At 34.3% G+C, this 20,449-nt stretch overlaps 1 protein-coding gene across 2 annotated transcripts in view; it reads right to left on the bottom strand.

The window, feature by feature from the left end:
- Window positions 1-20,449, bottom strand: part of VIRMA (vir like m6A methyltransferase associated) — a 55,022-nt gene that overhangs the window by 14,554 nt on the left and 20,019 nt on the right. For both annotated transcript variants that reach the window (XM_081071104.1, XM_081071105.1), the window contains 10 exons: window positions 19,330-19,602; window positions 16,974-18,114; window positions 15,371-15,862; window positions 14,315-14,469; window positions 11,233-11,315; window positions 8,911-9,004; window positions 8,223-8,767; window positions 7,460-7,695; window positions 6,745-6,997; window positions 4,699-4,916 (listed from right to left, as the gene is read on the bottom strand). In XM_081071104.1, coding sequence (XP_080927230.1) covers window positions 4,699-4,916; window positions 6,745-6,997; window positions 7,460-7,695; window positions 8,223-8,767; window positions 8,911-9,004; window positions 11,233-11,315; window positions 14,315-14,469; window positions 15,371-15,862; window positions 16,974-18,114; window positions 19,330-19,602 — 3,490 coding nt within the window. The remainder of the gene's footprint in view (window positions 1-4,698; window positions 4,917-6,744; window positions 6,998-7,459; window positions 7,696-8,222; window positions 8,768-8,910; window positions 9,005-11,232; window positions 11,316-14,314; window positions 14,470-15,370; window positions 15,863-16,973; window positions 18,115-19,329; window positions 19,603-20,449) is intronic.

The following is a 20,449-nucleotide window of genomic DNA, read 5'->3' as shown; positions in this document are numbered from 1 at the left end:
CTATAAAAAAGCAGAACACTGAAATATCATAGTGATGAAACTACAGAACTGTAGTGATAACATGGCCTACACATCTATACGTATGTACAAAATCTACTAATATGTGCATAGAACTGTACATCATAAAACATGAATGGGGTTACAAAGAATCAACTTTCTGATATTGGATTGGAGTCAGAGTATCAGAATGGACTCATTTTAAAAACTACATACATACAAATAAATAGATACAAAAATAAATGTAGATGTATATGCATGCATGAATTAGGACACATATATGTATTTCCTAGCTCAACCCAATGAGAGAAACCAAAATCAGTGACACAAGTTGAGCAGCAAAATAAATAATATTAGATTATTATACAAGAAAAAAACTAATGTCCATGAATTCTGATATAAATACCTGAAGAATGAGGGAAAAGTGATCATTTTTCCTTATGAAAGGATAATTAATAAACAAGGAATGAGAAAAATAGAGAATCACCATTAGAACACCACGGAATAATTGCCACATGGCCAAGGTTCACTGATGGATACCAAAATTAGTGGACAAAGTTTTAAGTATATATAGGATATTTGCATAACCTCAAAGTATATTTTCCAAAATATTTAGTAATGAAAAATGGAAAATCAGTAATTTTTGCAGTAAAGGATCTTGACCAACAGGACTGCAGTCAAGTAATCAAGGTTAATATCAGTAATACATCATTTATTTCCTGATATCATGCACTGAGAAAGGTACACTGCCTCTGTGGCATCTTTGTCAGTAAAGCACAATCTCAACCTAATGATGAGAAAATATCAGATGAGATTAAACTGAGGGATATTCTACAAAATAACAAGTACTCTAAAAATGTCAAGGTCATGAAAAACAAGAATAGAGGAGACAAAAGGTACATAATAACTAAAAGCAACATAGGATCCCAGCTTGGATCCTGGAACAGAAAAAGAACATTAATGGAAAAACTGGTAAAATCTAAATAAGATCTTTATTTTAGTTAATAGTATTACGCCAAGGTTGGCTTCTTAGTTATGATAAACATCCAATGGTTATATAAGACATTACATAAAGGTAAGCTGGATGAAGGGTATATCTGCATTCTGTATTCTTCTGAAAGGCTAAAATTATCTCAAAAAAAAATTTTTTTTAAGTGGAACATGCCTCAGAGTTGTTGTGAGGACTTTATGTAAAAGTATATAGTGATCTGTTTATTAAAAAGCCAGGTAAAAGCTAGATCATGCTATACTTTGGCTCAAAACTTTGCAATGGCCCTTATAATATGGCCCCTAAAGGCCCCTGATGATCTGTCCCCCTCTTTACTCCATTATTTCTCTGACACTATGCCCTATCATTTTTTTCCTTGATCACACACTCCAAGGGCAGCCACCATAGCCTCACAGCTATCTCAGACATGTTAGGCATACCACTTGTACTTGTTCTCCCCCAGCATACTGACATTTTACTCCTCACCTCCTTTATGTCATCTTCTCAGTGAGGACTTCCATAATCACACCCCATTATTTCAAAAGACGACTCCTACCCTCAGTCTGGCACTCACTATCCCACTGTCTGTCCTACTTTATGTTTTTCTGTAATGTACTATGTATTTTATTTATGTGTTTGTTGTCTGTCTACCTCTAATAGAATGAAAGCACCAAGAAAGCAGGTGTTTTTTTTAACTGAATCCCAGCACCTAGAACAGTATCTGGCCCAGTGAATGCGTTCAATAAGTATTTGTGGACCGAATGGATCTAGTATTCATTTTTTTCCCCTCACAGTGCCTACTATGTACCAGGTTTCTAGGTGCTGGGAGGAATAAAGTCAAGAAGACACAGTTGCCTGTCCTCATGTAACTTATATTCTAGTGAGGGAGATAAACAAATAAGGAATAAATCTATATAATGTAATGTCAAACAGTATAAATACAGTGAAAAATATAAAGGGGGATAAGAAACAAGGACACACAAGACAGGCTATTTTAGACAGGTATTTTGGCAGGAAATACATTTATACTGATACCTGAGTAAACTGAGGAAACAAGTCCTAGAAGGATACAGAGGTAAAATATATTTTTGGGGGGGGGGGAAATGTGGAGATAAAAATGAGCTTGACAGGGAGCAAAAATGAGGATAAAAGAGCTACGGTATGAGATGTCAAAGAAATGACCAAGTGCCAGAACATATAAAACTTTTAAGATCATTATAGACAGTGGATTTTATTTGCAGTGCAACTGGAAGCCATCAGAAGAATTTAAGCAAAACAATGACATGTATCTGTTTTAAGTTTAAAAAGATCAGTCTGCGTGCTGAGAGAATGGATTTTATGGGCACAATAGTAAAAGCAAGGAGAACAGACTGGAGGCTATTCCAATGGGTCATGCAAGAAATGATAATGAAGTAGACAAGGATGAAACTATGAAGGTGGAGAAAAATGATCAGATTCAGAATATATTTGAGAGGTATAATCTAGTATTGGACTTGATGTAAGGAGTGAAGAAAATGATCAAGAACCTTGGGGTTTTGGTAGTACACTTGGGTGGATCGTGCTAACATTTACTGAGATGAGCAAGACAGAAACATGTTTGAAGCAAGAATATTGAGAGCTTTGCCTTAGATCTGTCCAGTTTAAGATGCCCATGAGATTTATGAATTTATGAAGTAGAGATGCCAAATAGATATATGGGTTACTTGGAGCTTAGCTGAAAGATCAGAGCCAAAGGAAGAAAAGGGAATTGGTTAAGAGAACTTAGGAAAAAATTACAGATTAAAAAAAAAACCAGAAACATGAATCTAGCAAAGCCAAAAACATCACAAATAACACTATGGCAGAGGTATGCAAAGGGTATTTGTGAGAGCACGTAACCAAGCCAATAATGGAGGGATCAAGGAAAGTTGGTGTTTTTTTTGGGGGGGGGTGGGGGCTGAGGGATTTTATTTATTTACCTATTTAATGTATTCGTTTGTTCATTGATTCATTCACTCATTTGTTTCAGGAGTACAGAACACAGTGATTAGATATAACTCACCAAGTGATAACACTAACAAGTCTACTACCCACCTGACACTGTACATAGTTATTAGAACATTATTGACTATAGTCCCCATGTTGCACTACACATCCCTGTGGCTGGTTTTTTTATAATTATAGTTGACATTCAATACTATGTTATATTAGTTTCAGGTGGACAGCATAGTGGTTAGACATTTACATAATTTATGAAGTGATCCACCCAATCTTTTTTGCTTTCTTGGAAATGTAGTGTATAAGATGAGTATTGTGTGTGTGTGTCTGTGTCTATTTTTTAAGATTTTATAATATTTTAATGTCCAGTTCTTCCGTGGATGCATTATACGGTGAGATTTAAAGGATATACAGTAAATAACCAAGCAACAGGAAAAAGGACATTCAAAAAGCAAAACTTAAAGACTTTGGTGAGAGACTGGGAAGTGGAGAGGGGAGGAGAAAAACTTGAATGTTCAGAAGGTGCCACCAACTGAGAGAAAATACAGGAGAGGAGACAGATTTATCAGGACAAAGAAGTGGAGAAGGTAGGAGGAGACAGCACCAAACACAATAACTGAAACATAAGTTTTCAACCAATGTTACAAGAATTAATAGTAAGAGGTACAAATATGTTTCCTCCTCCTTTCTATCTCCTAATCCTACACGCTTCTACAAATTACCAAGGAAACCTATGTAAAAGCCAGCATGAAGAAAAAGATGACAGCAGGAAGAGACTGGAGCAGAAATTACATTTGAGAGACTAAGCAGCAAGATGTTTATATCATGTTAAATTAATTTCATCTCAGTCATTCCTCTAGAAAACAAAAAAAAATAGAATCAGCACTTTTAGTTTTTAGGCTCCATAATAGCACACTATCATCACTTTTGAAGGACTAGAGGTGAATATATCAACAAAAGAAGTATCTTAAAGCATGAATTAACATCCTTGGAACAATAAGATTTCCTTAAATACTCTAAAATGCCCACATTAATTTGTCTGAATATTCAATTCATGTTTTTAATCCTAAAGATTTTATTATTAGCACATTCCACTAATGAAATTTTTCCATAAATACAAAATTTCTCCATATGAAAGAAACCACACCTTCAACTTTCTACAATAGCTACAAATTAATTAATATGGGGGGTGGGGGAGGTGACAAGAGTGAAAAAAATGAAATTCAAGAATATATTAAATTAGGGGCAGACGCATGGCTCAGTTGGTTAGAGCGCGAGCTCTGAACAACAGCGTTGCTGGTTCAATTCCCACATGGGCCAGTGAGCTGCGCCCTCCACAACTAGACTGAAGACAACGAGCTGCCCCTGAGCTTCTGGAGGGGCAGCCGGATGGCTTACTTACTTAGAGCGTGAGCTCTCAACAAGGTTGCTGATTCAATTCCCACATGAGATGGTCCCCTAATCTTTCAACTAAAGATTGAAAACAGCAACTGGACTTGGAGCTAAACTGCCCTCCACGACTAGATTGAAGCACAATGACTTGAAGTTGATGGGCCCTGGAAAAATACACTGTTGCCCAATATTCCCCAATAAAAAAAAATTATATATATATACATATATATATATATATGTATATATATATATATATATATATATATATATACATATATATATATACATATATATATATATCACTTTTTTAAAAAAAGAATATATTGAATTAGATAAAGCATTACCTTTTTAAATGAAATAATCCATAATCATGCTCTGCAAGAAACATCATTGTTCTGACACATGTCAGTAAGCAGTTGTAACTGCTCTCAGAGTTAGCTAGCATAGCCAGTAGACAGTCACAGATTGAGGCCATCAATTCTTTGTTTGGTAGAGAATTGGAGAGCTGCTCCAATTCAGAAATAGAACCTTCAGAAGAGTTTGGCAAAATAAGTGCAATGTCCTGTGAGAAAGAAGTAAATAATTTTTTTAAATGATTATCACTATCACTTAGCATTTTTATTTCAGAAATACACAGCAATTAATACTATGTACTTAGTAATTATTATCTCACCAAGTATTATTAAGGTCCCATCCTAAACATAGATTCAAATACATTAAGAACAAACGCGTCATTTTGCCCTCCTCTAAAGTTAATACAAGGATCAATACTTAAAGAAATAGACTTAAATATTATACCTTACAATATTTTTACTTTAAAAGAAATCTCTTTAAAATTATTTCCTTCTGTATTGTCACTGAGTGTAGTTTGTATCCTCAAATGATTAAGTGAAGTACTTTTGGTATCAAAATACTTTAAATCATTGTATTATTCTTTCATTTGAATATTTTTAAGTTTATAAAGAAACCATTCAGATAAATAAATTTGAATAAATATATCCATACTTGAATTTAAAACATCACAAAAAGGGATGGATAGAGCAAATACACATTTAAACAAAGTCTTTGAACTAAATATATTCCTCCAGTTTTTATATACTTTAAAAACTCAAGTTTTTCAATGCTAAGCAAGTTTAACAATAACTAAAAACTCCCATGATTCTTTTTATATAAATGGATTTTACAGGAACATTTTTAGGTATGTCTCATTACCTTAGTAACTTCAACATACTGCAAACCATTTTTCAACTTGGGTTAAAACTATAAAACAAAGCTTGAACCAGAAGGGAAACAAAACAAGGTGAGGCTAAGAATGAGGTCTATGTGATCAAAGCAGCTAGGATGCTGCAATGCTATTCAGCATAGTCATAAAAGCTAACATAGATTATATAACAAACACCAGTCAAATAGACATTTTGAGGTATAAAGACAAAATATCCTTTCTACCAGTTCTAAAACTATTTTCTACCAGGTTCCTTTTGTCTGTGTGTGTGTGTGTGTGTGTGTGTGTGTCTTTGTGGTTTTTTTTAAAAGAAAGGAATTTGGCCTAAAGGAAGCTTTAAGCTAAACTGTGGGAAGGGCTCCTTTCTGAGACCAGGTTCCTTTTTTGTGAAAACAAGTAACACCAAAACTGTTCCTCCTTGACTTAAGTATTAAATGTAACCAAACTGAATTTTCGTCAGCTGAAGAAAAAGATAATTTGCCAACATGGGACCCTACTAAAAATATTCTGCCTGAAAAAAAATCACATCTGATGATCAGATAGCAGGAGCATTTTAATAGGCATATAAATCTCCAAATATCCCAATAGTCTTTCAAAGTTAAAAACAATTCTCATTAAGTCAAAGAACTATAAACGGGAAGTCAATAATATAAACAGCAGAAAGAAATAACTACCACTTTTAGTCAACATCTGTAAACACAGTAGTCTGAAACACACTAAAACTGTAGTAGCCTGTGATGCCTTCTAAAGTTGTCCTAACAGAAAAACATATTAATTCAACCAATCACAAAGCTATAAAATTCAAGAATGAATCAGTATATAATATAATTGGAAGGAAAATGAACATACTAGACATAACCAAGCCCAAACAATACACTGGCACGTAAAGCAACTATCCAAGGACGCAATCTTATAGAAAAGGAAAGAGCGTTTCATAAAAAAACCTGTGAAGTATAAACTCAAAGGAAGCTATGAAGCACCAAACCATTTTATTATTGGTTCACTAGTCAAATTTATGTCCCTGAACAATAGCAGGAGAAATAAAACAAGTGAGATTTCCTTGTTCACAGTAAAGAGTACATCAAGTGCTTTTAACACACACACACACACACACACACACACACACACACACACACACAACCTTTATAAAATAACTATAAATAAATACCTGATCACAGAGAGATTGCAAAATGGATGTGATATATTCAACACACTGTTGGCGAACAACACTGTCTCCAGGAGACCGAACCAAAGCTATCAGGTCCTGGAATATCTCTGCATATTTTTCATCACCTTTAACAGTTCCATTAATTAGATGTAAAATAGCTAATTTACAAGCTTTATGTGAAGCCAGAGCATCAAGAAGAGCAAGCAACCTGGTGGTTTGGCTACTATACTGCTTTTCTTTATCTTCTGAAGTGCTGAAATAAAATCAATACATTTAGTAAACAAAATTCTTGATGTTAAGGCATTATTTAACTAATATTTATTTTTTAAACACATCAAATTATACCAATCCTGAATAAAACACTTCATTTCTTGTATATGACAACTTCTCTGAAATTTTGCAATTACTATAAAATTTTATAAATGTAGGTTTGCAATAATGTATTTTCTTAAATCAGAGTACTTTATAATTCACCTTTAAACATCCAAAATCAAGACCTTCAAGGCATTTTGCACATGAAATAATGAAATAGTTTTCTAAGTAAAAAAATCTATATAGTCATATACATATTATGTGTGTAGATGTATATGTGTATATTTATATGCACGTATATTATCTGAGCATTCTAAATCCTGATTTCCACATTCTAAGTGAAAAAAATATACGTATCAAGACTAATTTGAAGAAAAAAAATTTTAACACAAAATGAAAATACCTTTGCAAGTCTTCTACAATCAAATCCAACACAGTTCTCATAATCAGAAGTGCAGTTGGTGAGGCAAGGTCACACAATTGAACACAAATACGCCGTAACATATGTTGAATGGGCTGGCAGGTTGTGCCAGAGAAAGAGCGAACTATTTCTTGGAGCAACTTTGCTTGAACATGAAGGTGCATGCTCCACAATTTTCGGGTGTTGAGTGCCACTGATATATCATGTGGCTCAATAACCTGTTAAAAAAGTATAATGTGTGTGTTCGTAGATTTTTTAATATTTATTTATAGTCACAAAAACTGTTCAGGAAGAACTGTTATGAAAAGAACATCTTTAGTGCATGCTTAAAACATTTAATTTTCTATGATACAATTAAATATTTGCTAGAATTCAATGCATCTGAAAATCTTATTGTTCTCAAGTTAGCAGTCAGTAGAGCAGAGTCCATTGGCGAAGTAACCTAGTTAGTGGCAAATTCTAACACATGATAAAGGAGAAAAAATGATTAAAAAAATAACAAAAGTACAAGTATACATAACGGCATAATAAAATTCACATTAACAAAAATTTATTTAAAATGTTACTCCCATATTTCCTTAATGACCGAGTTGCTTCAGTTTTATCTCACCCTCACCCAGTTATGTCTTTTATAGGGAAAAGGATGAGGGGTTGTTTTTGCGTTTGTTTTTTTAACAAAATCACTGGCTTTTTAAAAAGTGTTACTGAAGTCATTTACAAGATGCATGTTATATGGAAGTGATACCTGAGTTGTTTGCATGGGCAATGGTAGAGGCAGCAGCTCTGAAAGGAGTATGAGTCCAGAAAAAAATCCTTCAGGAACCTTCAAGATTGAAGAAAGAACTTCTTTTAACATTAAAGACCAAGTGTTATTGGCGAGAGTCTCTTCTGAGATTGTGAGTTTTTCATTAACTCCTTGTGTAAAAGTCAGTAAGATATCTATGATATCATTCTGAATTTTATGTTCATCACTATCCAAACGACCTGAGAGGGGGATAGAGCACAGGAGCATGTGTAAAGTCACAAGTGCTGAAGGAACACGCATATCCTTAAACTCAAAGGATCCACCTCTCAGGAGTTCCGTCAGCATAGTTTTAAGAAGAGTGAGTGTACAGCGAGCCATTGAAATAGTAGTAACTCTGTGAAGGGTAGTCCCCATGTTGACATGGAGCCTCCAAGGCTGAGTCAGAATACTGTTCAATTTTTGCAGAACCCGAATAAAGGTGTCCATTCCTTCAGCAGAAAAAAGCTGAATAACAGCAAGATTCCATTTCAGGTCTTTCTGTTGACCTTTATATAGGATAAGAGGAAAAGAAAAACTAATTACTTACATGTTAATAATCAGTTAAGACTTTTGAATATTTTATTTAATAAACAATATTTATACTAGGCTTAAAAAACTAGTAATTCTAAAAATATAGTAGCCACATTACCTTCAACAGGGGGTGGTGGGCATGCCACATTACAGAGAACACGAAGGGCAGTGGTAAGACCAACTCCTTCTGGAGTCATCAAGTTATCGATATTCTTTAAAAATAAAAATGAACAGAAAGTTTAATTTCTTGGTATCTATCAGACCAAGAGAAAACGCCAAAGGCATTAGTTAAAAATATGAGTTTCAAGTTAAGTACTTACATCATTTTAAATTTCTTAAGTAAATTTAAAACACAAATAGGCTTATAAAGTTTATAGAGGTTATTTGATCTTTGGTATATGCTTTACCATATATGATATTATGTAAATAAAATGAATAATTGCAAAGTACAGTATATTAAAAAGTACTAAAACAAAGGTAACATACAAAAATGAATGAGACTCTGTATTAAGAATTTAAAATAGCTCCTTTTTTGTATACTCTTTATATACATTCTCTTTCCCCAAAATGACTGATTTTATAGAGCCCTGTAGGTGCTAAACCTCTTTCAAAACTGAAGAAGCAACAGGAAATGCTTTAGCACCACACAACATAGATTTTTGAAAATGAAGATACCACAGGAATCTAGTTATGATGGCCAGTTGGGGCATGGTTAGAGGAAAAAGAAATACAGTTGCCTATGTCCTTAGCACCTGCCCATGCTATGTTTCCTGGCAACAGTTATGTTTACTTATTTTTTACTTTTTTCATTTCAACCATTTTCTTTTCTTTTTTTTTTTTACACTTTATTAATTTCAGGTGTATAGCACAGTGGTTAGACAACAGTTATGTTTAAATTGCTTTGTTTCTGTAGTTTCTACAGAGCAGTGTATAGATGGTTAAAATACCCTCTAAGAAATAACATTTTAAAATGTTACTCTTTCAACTTCTAAATCTCAGAGAAGAAAGTTAAAAATATAATTCCTCTCCCCCATAGTTTCATACCTTAGATTATCTTTTCCTCTAATTTCTTTCTTGCTGCCTTTGAATAATTCCACAAATTACATAAGGCAGCAGGGAGCCACAGAGTAGTTGCAGTCTTAGATCAACTGTTGTTAGTATATCTTGAAATGAGTCACTTACAATAACCACAATTAATGGGTAACAACTTACATAAAAATCAAAACTCTTTTAATGACAGCATGTAATTTGAATTTCTAGAACTGAATTTCTTATTGGTTAAATACTTTTATCCAAGACATCTGATATTTACTGGACACCTTATATATTCTCCTGACCATCCACAAGTATCCTGAACACATGACCATCTAAATTTAAAGGACATTACTGTATTTGTGCTAAATTAAAGATTGAATATAATGAAAAGCTACAGATGTCATCTGTGGCACAGTGTAAGGAACACAGAAGAATATGATGGCACTCTAGGAGGTAAAAGTAATCCCAGGAGAGATGGAGTAATAAAAAGAGAAGGGCAGACAAGTTAGTGAAGATAACTCTGAAGCAGATAAACCCAAACAGTACTTTGTTGCTGAGTCAGAATAGCAACAGATTAGACAATATACTACATACATTACTTTAATAACACACATTTCAATTCCAAGACCAAGATGGTTTACACATACTCTCGCACCCCTCTCATCTACCCATAGTTCATCTGTTAAATGAAAGAGACAATTCAAGGTCAATTCTGCCCTTAACTTAAAACTTTTTATGCATCTATGAGCGCCTTTAGCCCTTCTTCCTATGCTAGCACACTGTATTAACTAAGGAGCAATAAAAAATTTTAAAACTTCCCAAACTAATAATGTACAATGATTTTAATGAATTTTTCACTATGACTTACTGTAATGTATTATGAATTACTGTAATATTATTTCAATTGCAATATTATGAATTTTATGATTTTCAACTTTCATAAATTACTTCAATTGCAGATTTGACCATCCCAAATTAACAAAAATAGAACTAGCCCCCACTGCAATTATCTGGAATTGACTCCATCAATTTTCACCCAAAAATTCTGAGGGAAATTCTTTTCACTCAAGTTTAACTAAAACAATTACATGTTACATTATCATGGTATTTAACTTTTGTAAATGTCATCAAAATGTTAGATGATATTATCCAATTTGACAGGAAAAATAGGATGGAATGTGGTAACGGAAAGCCTTACAGTACACAGGATTGTGTACATGTATATTCATGTAGATACACAATCACACACCCATCTACCTCCATGTATCAATCTGTACCCACAAAATCTAATAAATCAGGTAGTACACCTAACAATTACTGCATTATCTACATAAGTGATTTAATTCAATATTACTATATACTACCATACACATCATAAAATCAGGCACTTTTAACTTCTACTCACCTGTTTAACATATTCAATCAGGTTTGGGATGCAGTTAATTTCAAATCTAAGGTTTTTCAGAGGTTCAAGCCACTTGCCAAGTTCTTAAAAACAAAAATAGTAACTCATGTTTTAAAATAAAAGCCTTTATAACAAAGGAAGTAAAGGTGATTTTTTCCAAAGAAAAACATTATCAGATCCATATTGATTTAAATAACCTAAATTTCACATAGGGATGAACTTATGTCTAATTCTTTAAACAAGCTTTAAAATGAAACGTAAAGGACCTACTATACTGGTTTAGAAATAAAAGGTGACCACTATTAGTATTTGGTTTCTGAAAATTGAAATATTTACATGTTTAAACAGGACCATTTAAGTAAACTGAATTTTTTTGCAGCATGAAAAAATTTTTTTAGACAGTTGACTGCCTATAAACTAATAACACAGTATTTATTCACCTAATGTTGTGATTACGTTCACACACTAAAAAAAACTACACAAAATATATTAATTTCTAAAAGGATCAAAAATCTATGGGGGAACATTTACTGAGTGCTTTTTGCCTTAGCATGAATTTTAAATTGTCATTTTCCTAGTTTGCCTTTATAAAATTAAAAGTACACCATCACCCCAAAATAACAGCAAACTTTGTTTACAAAACAAACACAAATGAAATATACCATTTACCACAACTGAACTCAAAATTCTCTTCTAGAGGCTATAGCACAACACTTACACATCAGACCAAGTATGTTTTATCAAAAAGCATTCTAATATTAAAAAGTGATATACCAGTTTCAGACACGTGATAGGAAAACTAAAGTAGTAGTCATTTCTTTGTTCTACACTTCTGCATGAAGATTAGCACTGTGTATACCTACAAGGTGTAATCAAAACAAAAATGGTGCATGTTTAAATAAAAGGCACAGTAAAAGGCACATTGCCATTAATGTACCTCAATATACTACCCCTTGCTTCGAACACACTTATCCCATCAGTATGGCCACTTTCTGAAGCAGTTCTGGAAGTCCTCCTCCATAAGTGTCTTTAGTTGCATTGTCATGGCTGCCTTGATGTCCCAAATTGACTCGAAACGTTTACCTTTCATGGTCATTTTGACTTTGGGGAAGAGCCAGAAGTTGCACGGTGCCAGATCTGATGAGCAAGGTGGGTGAGGACACACTGTAATGTTTTTATTTGACAGAGACTGCCATATCAGAAGCAATGTGGGACACAGAGCCTTTCCGTTGTGATCAAGAAATACAGTGAATTTCTTGCTGAGTGTCATCCAACAGAAAGGCAGGATCTTTAATACAGGAAGCTGTGTGTCAACCTTAGTAACAGTGTGTGACAAGTTTCACCTTGTTCAGCTCAGTCTGTTAGGTGTGAGCTATGGTTGAGAGAAGGTGTGTTTTAAAGTGTGTCGTAAATCATTCTCCATCACGACAATGTTCCATGTCACACATTGCTTCTGGTATGGCAATTTCTGTCAAATAAAAACATTGCAGGGGGCCGGCCCGGTGGCTCAGGCGGTTAGAGCTCCATGCTACTAACTCTGAAGGCTGCCGGTTCGATTCTCATATGGGCCAGTAGGCTCTCAACCACAAGGCTGCCAGTTCGATTCCTCAAGTCCCATAAGGAATGGTGGGCAGCGCTCCCTGCAACTAAGATTGAACATGGCACCTTGAGGTGAGCTGCCACTGAGCTCCTGGATGGCTCAGTTGGTTGGAGTGTGTCCTCTCAACCACAAGGTTGACGGTTCGACTGCTGCAAGGGCTGGTGGGCTGTGCCCCCTGCAACTAGCAACGGCACCTGGACCTGGAGCTGAGCTGCGCCCTACACAACTAAGACTGAAAGGACAACTTGACTTGGAAAAAAGTCCTGGAAGTACACACTGTTCCCCTTCCCCAATAAAATCTTAAAAAAAAACAAAACAGCAACATTACAGTGTGTCCTCATCTATCTCAGTCACCAGATCTGGCACTGTGCGACTTCTGGTTCTTCCCCAAAGTCAAAATGACCATGGAAGTTAAACGTCTGGAATCAATTCAGAATGAGGCAACCACGACAGTGCAACTAAAGACACTCAAGGAAGAGGACTTCCAGAACTGCTTCAGAAAGTGGCAAGAATAATAGGACAAGTGGCGATGGGTAGTATCTGAGGGAGATTAATGGCAATGTGTCTTTTACTGTAATAATTTTTTTTAATTTAAACATTCACCATATTGTTTGATTACACCTCATAAGTACTCTTCCTACGTATTTTTAAATTAACACTTTCATATACAGAATATATTGCTCAAATGAAAAATATAAGGAATAATAAAACAAATACAAGTGTGCTCATTGCTCAGAATATATAGTAAAGTATTATTAATACTTTTGAAGAATACGTGTGCCCTCCTTTTATAAAGGCATAATTCAGAAAAAAAAATCTATTTCCAGTATGAAAGTTGAATTTACTACTCAACTTTTACTGGTAGTATCATATATAAAATTTAGGATTAAAAAGAAGCCACGTGCTATTTGTAATATTTACTCAATGTTATCAAATTTGCTACTTGGTAAGGTCAGAAAGCCAAGAACCAAAATAAAATAAAAAATTATAATTAGATACCTTCAACTTTTCAAGACTGCCCACATAGGTTTTCAGTAAACTTCATTCAACATATTTATATACTTTAGAATATAATGCTCATATTCATTATTCTTCACTTTTAAGGACAGCACATTAATTAACCACAAACGAAGGATATCTGAGTTGTACTTAGAAATACATACATAAAAAATACACATACATGCAAACTATACACAAAACTGAACTTCAGAGTTCATCTTTAAACTACTTCTTTCATTTTGATTAGGAATTTCAACCAACCACCAATTTCCATGACTTTTTAGAAAAAAGACACTTTCAACAATTTCCTAGAAATCTTTTTAAGAACACCATATGAAATACCTACATAAAAGGTACTTTTCAGGGAGTTAAAAACAGAGTATTACTCGGTATAACAAAACATAACAAAGTACTAATTACAGATATTCGAAGGGTTTTTCCTTCACATATCATAAATACTTAAAATAACTTCAAGTACCATACCTTGCAATTTAGCATTATTTTCATCTGCTTTACAAAGCTTCAAGAGAGATGGTGCATGCTGTTCTAGCATTTGGACATCACTGGAAGATTGAACCACCACCAAAATAAGTATGCATGCATAATTATAAGCTACTGACTTCTTAGACTTGGAATCACTGAAACAAAATAAGGTTTTAAAGTTTTTGGTACAAAAACAATTTTTCAGGAACAATTTTAAACATTTTTTTTCTACTTGGTTTTAAAGAGAACAATGGAAAGTGAAATTCTATTAAGAAATAAGATCACAAGAACAATAAAATATTAATAAGTATACTTTGCTAGCAATGAAAGATTAGGAAGTATACTTCATTGTTCTCCTTTAAAATGTTTGTCCACTTTGAATAGGAAAGTGTGATGAATCAATCTACTGCCATCGCTATTCAGTCTTCTACTAAAGAACTGTGAAGATACAGCAACACATAGAAACCACTGTTGTGTGCCTTTCGTAAGCTCCCTAAAAGACCCGTCACTCAAGGAGTCATATCAAGACTCCATTGTGAGGCCAGTTACCTGGATGCCACTGATTTGTATGACACATTCCAGGAAGAGCAAGCATGTTTCTCTTCTCATACGCTAAAACCTTCTGCCCCAATGGACAAGCTCTTGAAAAGTATTATCATTTTCAATCCTCCCCACAGTCAAAGCACTTCTGAAACCAGAGCACCATGAATAGTTTAGAGGGCAAAAGATAGCAACAGTTCTCATCACTCTTAAGGGATATAATCCTGTGCCTTAGGATTCCCCTCCACACAAATTAGCAGGAGTACTATAGTTGCAATCTTTGTCAACACCATGGGGAAACTGGAGGAAACTGCTAAAAGATCCACTTCATTGCTTTACAGCCACATCTTGTATTTCAGATTTCTGTTATTCTAATCCTTAAATTAATAAATTCTGTTATGCAAAAATACAATTATAGTTTTTACTTTCATAGCAACACCTTTTTTTTTTAAGAAACTAGCCCATTATTGATGTTGTTTTCCCACATAATAGAAAATTTAAGAAGTAGAAAATTACCCTAAGGCTTCTTTGGAATAGTACTCCATTAGAGTAATAAGACTTTGGAGATTTTTCTCAAGACTGAAAACATGGCCAACAGCTGATCTTCCCACAGGATTAAAAGTAATCAAATAAAGATTGTGAAGGGTTCCCAAGAGATCTGAATGGTCAGTTTCTTCATTGGCTGTACAACGCTGAAAATGGCTGAAGAGTTCTGTAATACACTGCAATGTCTGAGTTGAGTCTTGTAGCCACAAGGCAAATGCATCATCAATAACACCATCAGACTGAAGACCTTCCTCTTCATCTTGATCATAAAGGTGACACAGAGCTCGGATCAACAAATTTGTTGCTTCATATTCTGACATAAAAAATAGAAGACCCTTTTGTGACTGTGCAAGAAACTTTAAGACATCTTTTGTGGCTTGCAGCACACCAGGGTGGGCACTTGTTACTGGAATTGACAAAAGCAAGGTAACCAACTCCAAGAAGTGGTGACTGTGAAGATACCTGTAAAAAAATGAATTGATGTGTTAAGTCTACAAAATAAATCTTTATTTACTCAATAGTCATTAAATAGAAGAGGTAAAAATTTTAATGATCAGTATACTGCTTTAACTAAAAACAATGTAAATAGCAAATCTACTCTTCACCAAACAAAAATGAAAGTTCTGTGAGGCTTTTTCCTAGCTAGCATTTTACAGATATTGAATAAATAATTAATTGTTGACAAATTTTCTCTTTCCAGGATCAACCCTGACTTTAAATTCTTCCCAGGCTACTTATCAAATGCTTCTTTTTCACCATGCTCCTAACTTAACCATGGATATATGAATTAGTGTATCTAGGAAAAATATAGGACATATACTATACAAAATATACAGCATATTTAGATTTACCCTAGGCAGTTAGTATATCTGAATTGGTACCTCCAGAGGAAAAAAAATTTCAAATTATCAATTTCAGTATTTGACTAGTTAATAGTACCACACACAGCACTCTTTTAGCAAATCCAAGAACCATTTTTTAGCATAGTTTTAGCAGAAAATTATTTACAGGCAAAAATGCCAAGTAAAGTCTCAAAAATTAAAACAAAATAAAAAAAATTATCTACTGTGGGTGCTGATTTTCAATAATGGCAAAATTGTATCAACAAATAACTAGAAAGTTAGATAGCAGAAATAAGTGCTAATTCAACCTTAAAGATATCCTTAACCATGACTGTTAAAATTAATTTAATAAAATGTAAGTTTAACTTATAGAGTATTACAGGGATAAGGTACAAAGAGGTTCATACAGAAAAGCTTTCTCTTTCCTATGCCATCCTCTTGTACCACCTTCCTAGAAGCAACTCAGCAGTTTCTCATTTATTCTTGCTCAGACATGCTTATATAAGCATTACCATTGATTACTATCTTTAAGTTGCTATTATTACTTTAAATACTAACAAAATATAGCTAACCCACAATAACATACTTCTGTTTCTCAACTATTTTGAAATATCAAGTATCCTTACACAGATACGCATTATCTATTTATGTGGTTGATAAAAAAATCAACCACATAAAACTACCTCCAATGATTTTGTGAAACAGATTTCCCAAAACCAAAAATGTCTTACCTAAAGAGAACAGGATATGGGTCATCCCTCTCTGGAGGTCCAGTAATACGTGCCATTGTTGGGAAAGACTTAACAGGAGGTTGGATCATTGTGTGAGGTGCAGTTTCCATTAAATGGAAAACTTCTTCTAGGAGGTTAATAAGCTTTTCTATTTCCCCTTCACTTATATTTGAGGATTCCAAAAGATCCATCTCCATTGAAGCCTCTACCTCATTTTCATATTCTGGGTTTGTTCTTTCAAGTCCAGTATCTGTGTCATGATCAGGTTCACTGTGGTTAGGAACAGATGAAGTCTTCTCTGCTAAATGGTCACCAAGTCTTTTAATCTCTGACAAAATTTCATAGAAATGGCACTTCTGAAGGATAGCTGAACCAGCAGTGACAACCCTCACAGTCTGATCTAAAAGTATGAGCTCCAGAAGTTTTTGATAGCCACTTTTTTCATTCTGCCTAACTCTTAAAAAATCTTCCATTCCTTCTGTTATACTAATGACACTGTCCAAAGCTTTAAAAGCATTTAACTTAAGGGAAGATGAAACATGATCAGCAAATAGGAGTTCAAATAATCCATTGATAACTCCTGCTTGTAGGAGTCCCACGACTCCTTGAGTTCCACATTCTGCTAGTGAGGACACTAATTTGGTCCCAGCTTTGAGCTGTCGGACATTTAAGGCAATGGGTTGACGAAGGGCTACTTGTAAATTTAAAGCTTGCATGGTCCAGTCAACCAACTGGACAAGAGAGTCTTGTTTTGTGTTTTTCAATTGCAAATAACTTAATCCTTTTATTATTAAACTTGGAATTTCTTCTAAAGCTGTTACCCATTTTGCACCTCTATCTTCCCGATACAAATCTAACAGTTCAGTTAACTTCACTGAGGCTTCTATTGCTCCTGAATTTTCTTTATCTGGACCTTGATCCTTCATTCTACTGATTTCAACTTCAAAAGTAGTCTTGTATGGACAGCTGAAGTATAAAAGTGGTACAAGCTCTCTGTCATATGGATCATATGTCATAGGAGGAACTGAAGCTAAGTCTTCAGCAGTGTATTCAACATCAAAGTTTGGATACTTAAATGTTTCACGTTCCAAGTCAGCAATTCCGTCTTCATCACTGGAAATTTGTTCATAACCATCATCCCCTGAAAATTAGTTTGATAATATTCAATTATTAAATCGTTGTTTAATGCAAAAAAATTTGTTTAATCTAAAAAGTTTATTTAATAGTATGGCAAAAAATAAGAATTATTTACTCAACAAAATTAACATCTACCCCAACATCTTAAAAACAATTACCAACACTTATAATTTCTAATAAAATAATTATAGAAAAACTTCATAAGCAAAGTCTTCTATTATAACTGTTCAGCTTTACACTTTACTATGCTATAGGCATCTTTTCCTCACAGAAATAAGATTAGAAATTAACTAATCTTATTCTCTCATCTTCTCTACAAAAAGGTTCTCAGATTAAGAAAAGAGCCTTCCAGACATCTAACTACTACTTGCCAGTTAAATATAATGAATCTAAAAAGGACTGTTTGATAATCTGGCAAGAGGAAGCTAAAAAATTAGCACTCAACCTAATTATTTATATTTTGTAAAAGGGTCCCTGGGATACTGAAATGACCCTCCCTCTCAGGTAGAATGACCCTCACCTACACTAGTTTTGAAAAAACCAAGGCAGATTATCTATCATTTTGCCTAAATGCTTTAAAATTATATAGCATTTCTTGGACAAATTAAGAGTCAAATAGTTTGAAAATCTCTTTTTTTGCTTCCAAAGGAAGCACAACCTAATTAAAGGAGTGCATCATGCTATCACATATCCCTGTGTTGATATTTTCCCCCCTGAATTTCTAAAAATAATGTCGCTTTTTGCTAAAATAGCTAGGTAGCGGACATCTTTAGGAATGCTACCCAGTTTACTACACCACTCCTTACTCTGAAAACAGCCCAACAAATCCTAGTCACCATTTATTTGCTGTATGACCCTGCTTCCCTGGCCAATCTGATGATATCAAGAGGCAGCTGATACGACAGTAAGCTAAACAGAATCTCTCTCCCAGGAAACTGGAAATGGAACTGAGATACAGCCAGGTCAGTTGGCTAGTAAAAAGGAACAGATTAAAGCTGTGAGGTGAATATAGAAACAAGTTAGTTGACAAAAAACAAAATAGCAACATAAAGCAAACATGGAAATTCCATTTCTAGCCAAGTCTTGAGACCTAATTACATTCCACCTCTTAGGTTTCTTGAAGGCCTATCTTTATTATAAATTGTTTTGCATAGCTCAAAGCTACATCAAATTAGCTTCTAAAACTTAAAACCACTAAGTCCTAGCTAATGGAACCCACCTTCACCTTCTTCATCTTCTTCACCTTCTTCCTCTTCATCTTCCTCTTCTTCCTCAGGGATACTATCTACTGTGTGTCGATCATCATCATCCTCATCCTCTTCGTCCTCTCCATCCACATCATCTTCATCATCATCACCTTCTTCCTGCTGTTCCTCTTCTACTTCTCCTTCATCAGAATACTGACCTTCCTGGGGAACAGAATTCCGATCAGGAGAAATGGGCTCAAAGTAATCTTCTCTGTGCGAAGCATCCTCCTCCTTGTCACCAGACACTGAAAAATTGAGATTTAAGGCACAGATTACTTTTCAAATTTACTTTTTAATTACGGTTAATACATAATATTACATTAGTTGCAGGTGTACAATGATTAGACATTTATATACCTAAAAAGGGGTTACCTTGATATGTCCAGTACCCATCTGACATCACACATGGTCATTACAATACTATTGACTATATTTCCTATGCTGTACTTAACATCCACATGACTGTTTTTATAACTGGCAATTAGTACACTGTAATCCCTTCACCTTTTTCACCCATCCCCCAACATCCTCCCATCTGTTGACCATCAATTTGTTCTCTGTACCTGTGAGTTTGTTTGTTTGTTCATTTATTTTGTTTTTTTTAGATTCCATATAAGTAAAGTCATATGGTATTTGTCTTTCTCTGTCATATTTATTTCACTTAGCACAACAACCTCTAGGTCCATCCATGTTGTCACAAATGTTAACATTTCATTCCTTGAAACTAGACTGCTATTTGTCACCGTGTACCAAAATTAACTCAAAATGGATCAAAGACCTAAACATAAGACCTGAAACAATAAACTGCATAGAAGAAAACGTAGGTACTAAACTTATGGACCTTGGTATGAATCTGACTTCAAAGGAAAGGGAAGCAAAAGCTAAAATAAATGAAAGGGACAATACCAACTAAAAAGCTTCTGCATGACAAAAAAAAACCATCGACAAAATAAAGAGGCAACCAACAAAAAGGAAGATTTTTGCAAACAACACCTCCAATAAGGGGCTAATATCCAAAATACATAAGGAACTCATACAACTCAACAACAAAAGCAAACAATCAAATTTAAAAACGGGCAGAGTACCTAAATA

The sequence above is a fragment of the Rhinolophus hipposideros genome, assembly GCF_964194185.1.
Source record: "Rhinolophus hipposideros genome assembly, chromosome: 13".
In the NCBI taxonomy this organism is placed as follows: domain Eukaryota; kingdom Metazoa; phylum Chordata; class Mammalia; order Chiroptera; family Rhinolophidae; genus Rhinolophus; species Rhinolophus hipposideros.
The sequence above is the reverse complement of the archived record's forward strand: the minus strand, read 5'-3'. Positions and strand labels throughout refer to the sequence as shown.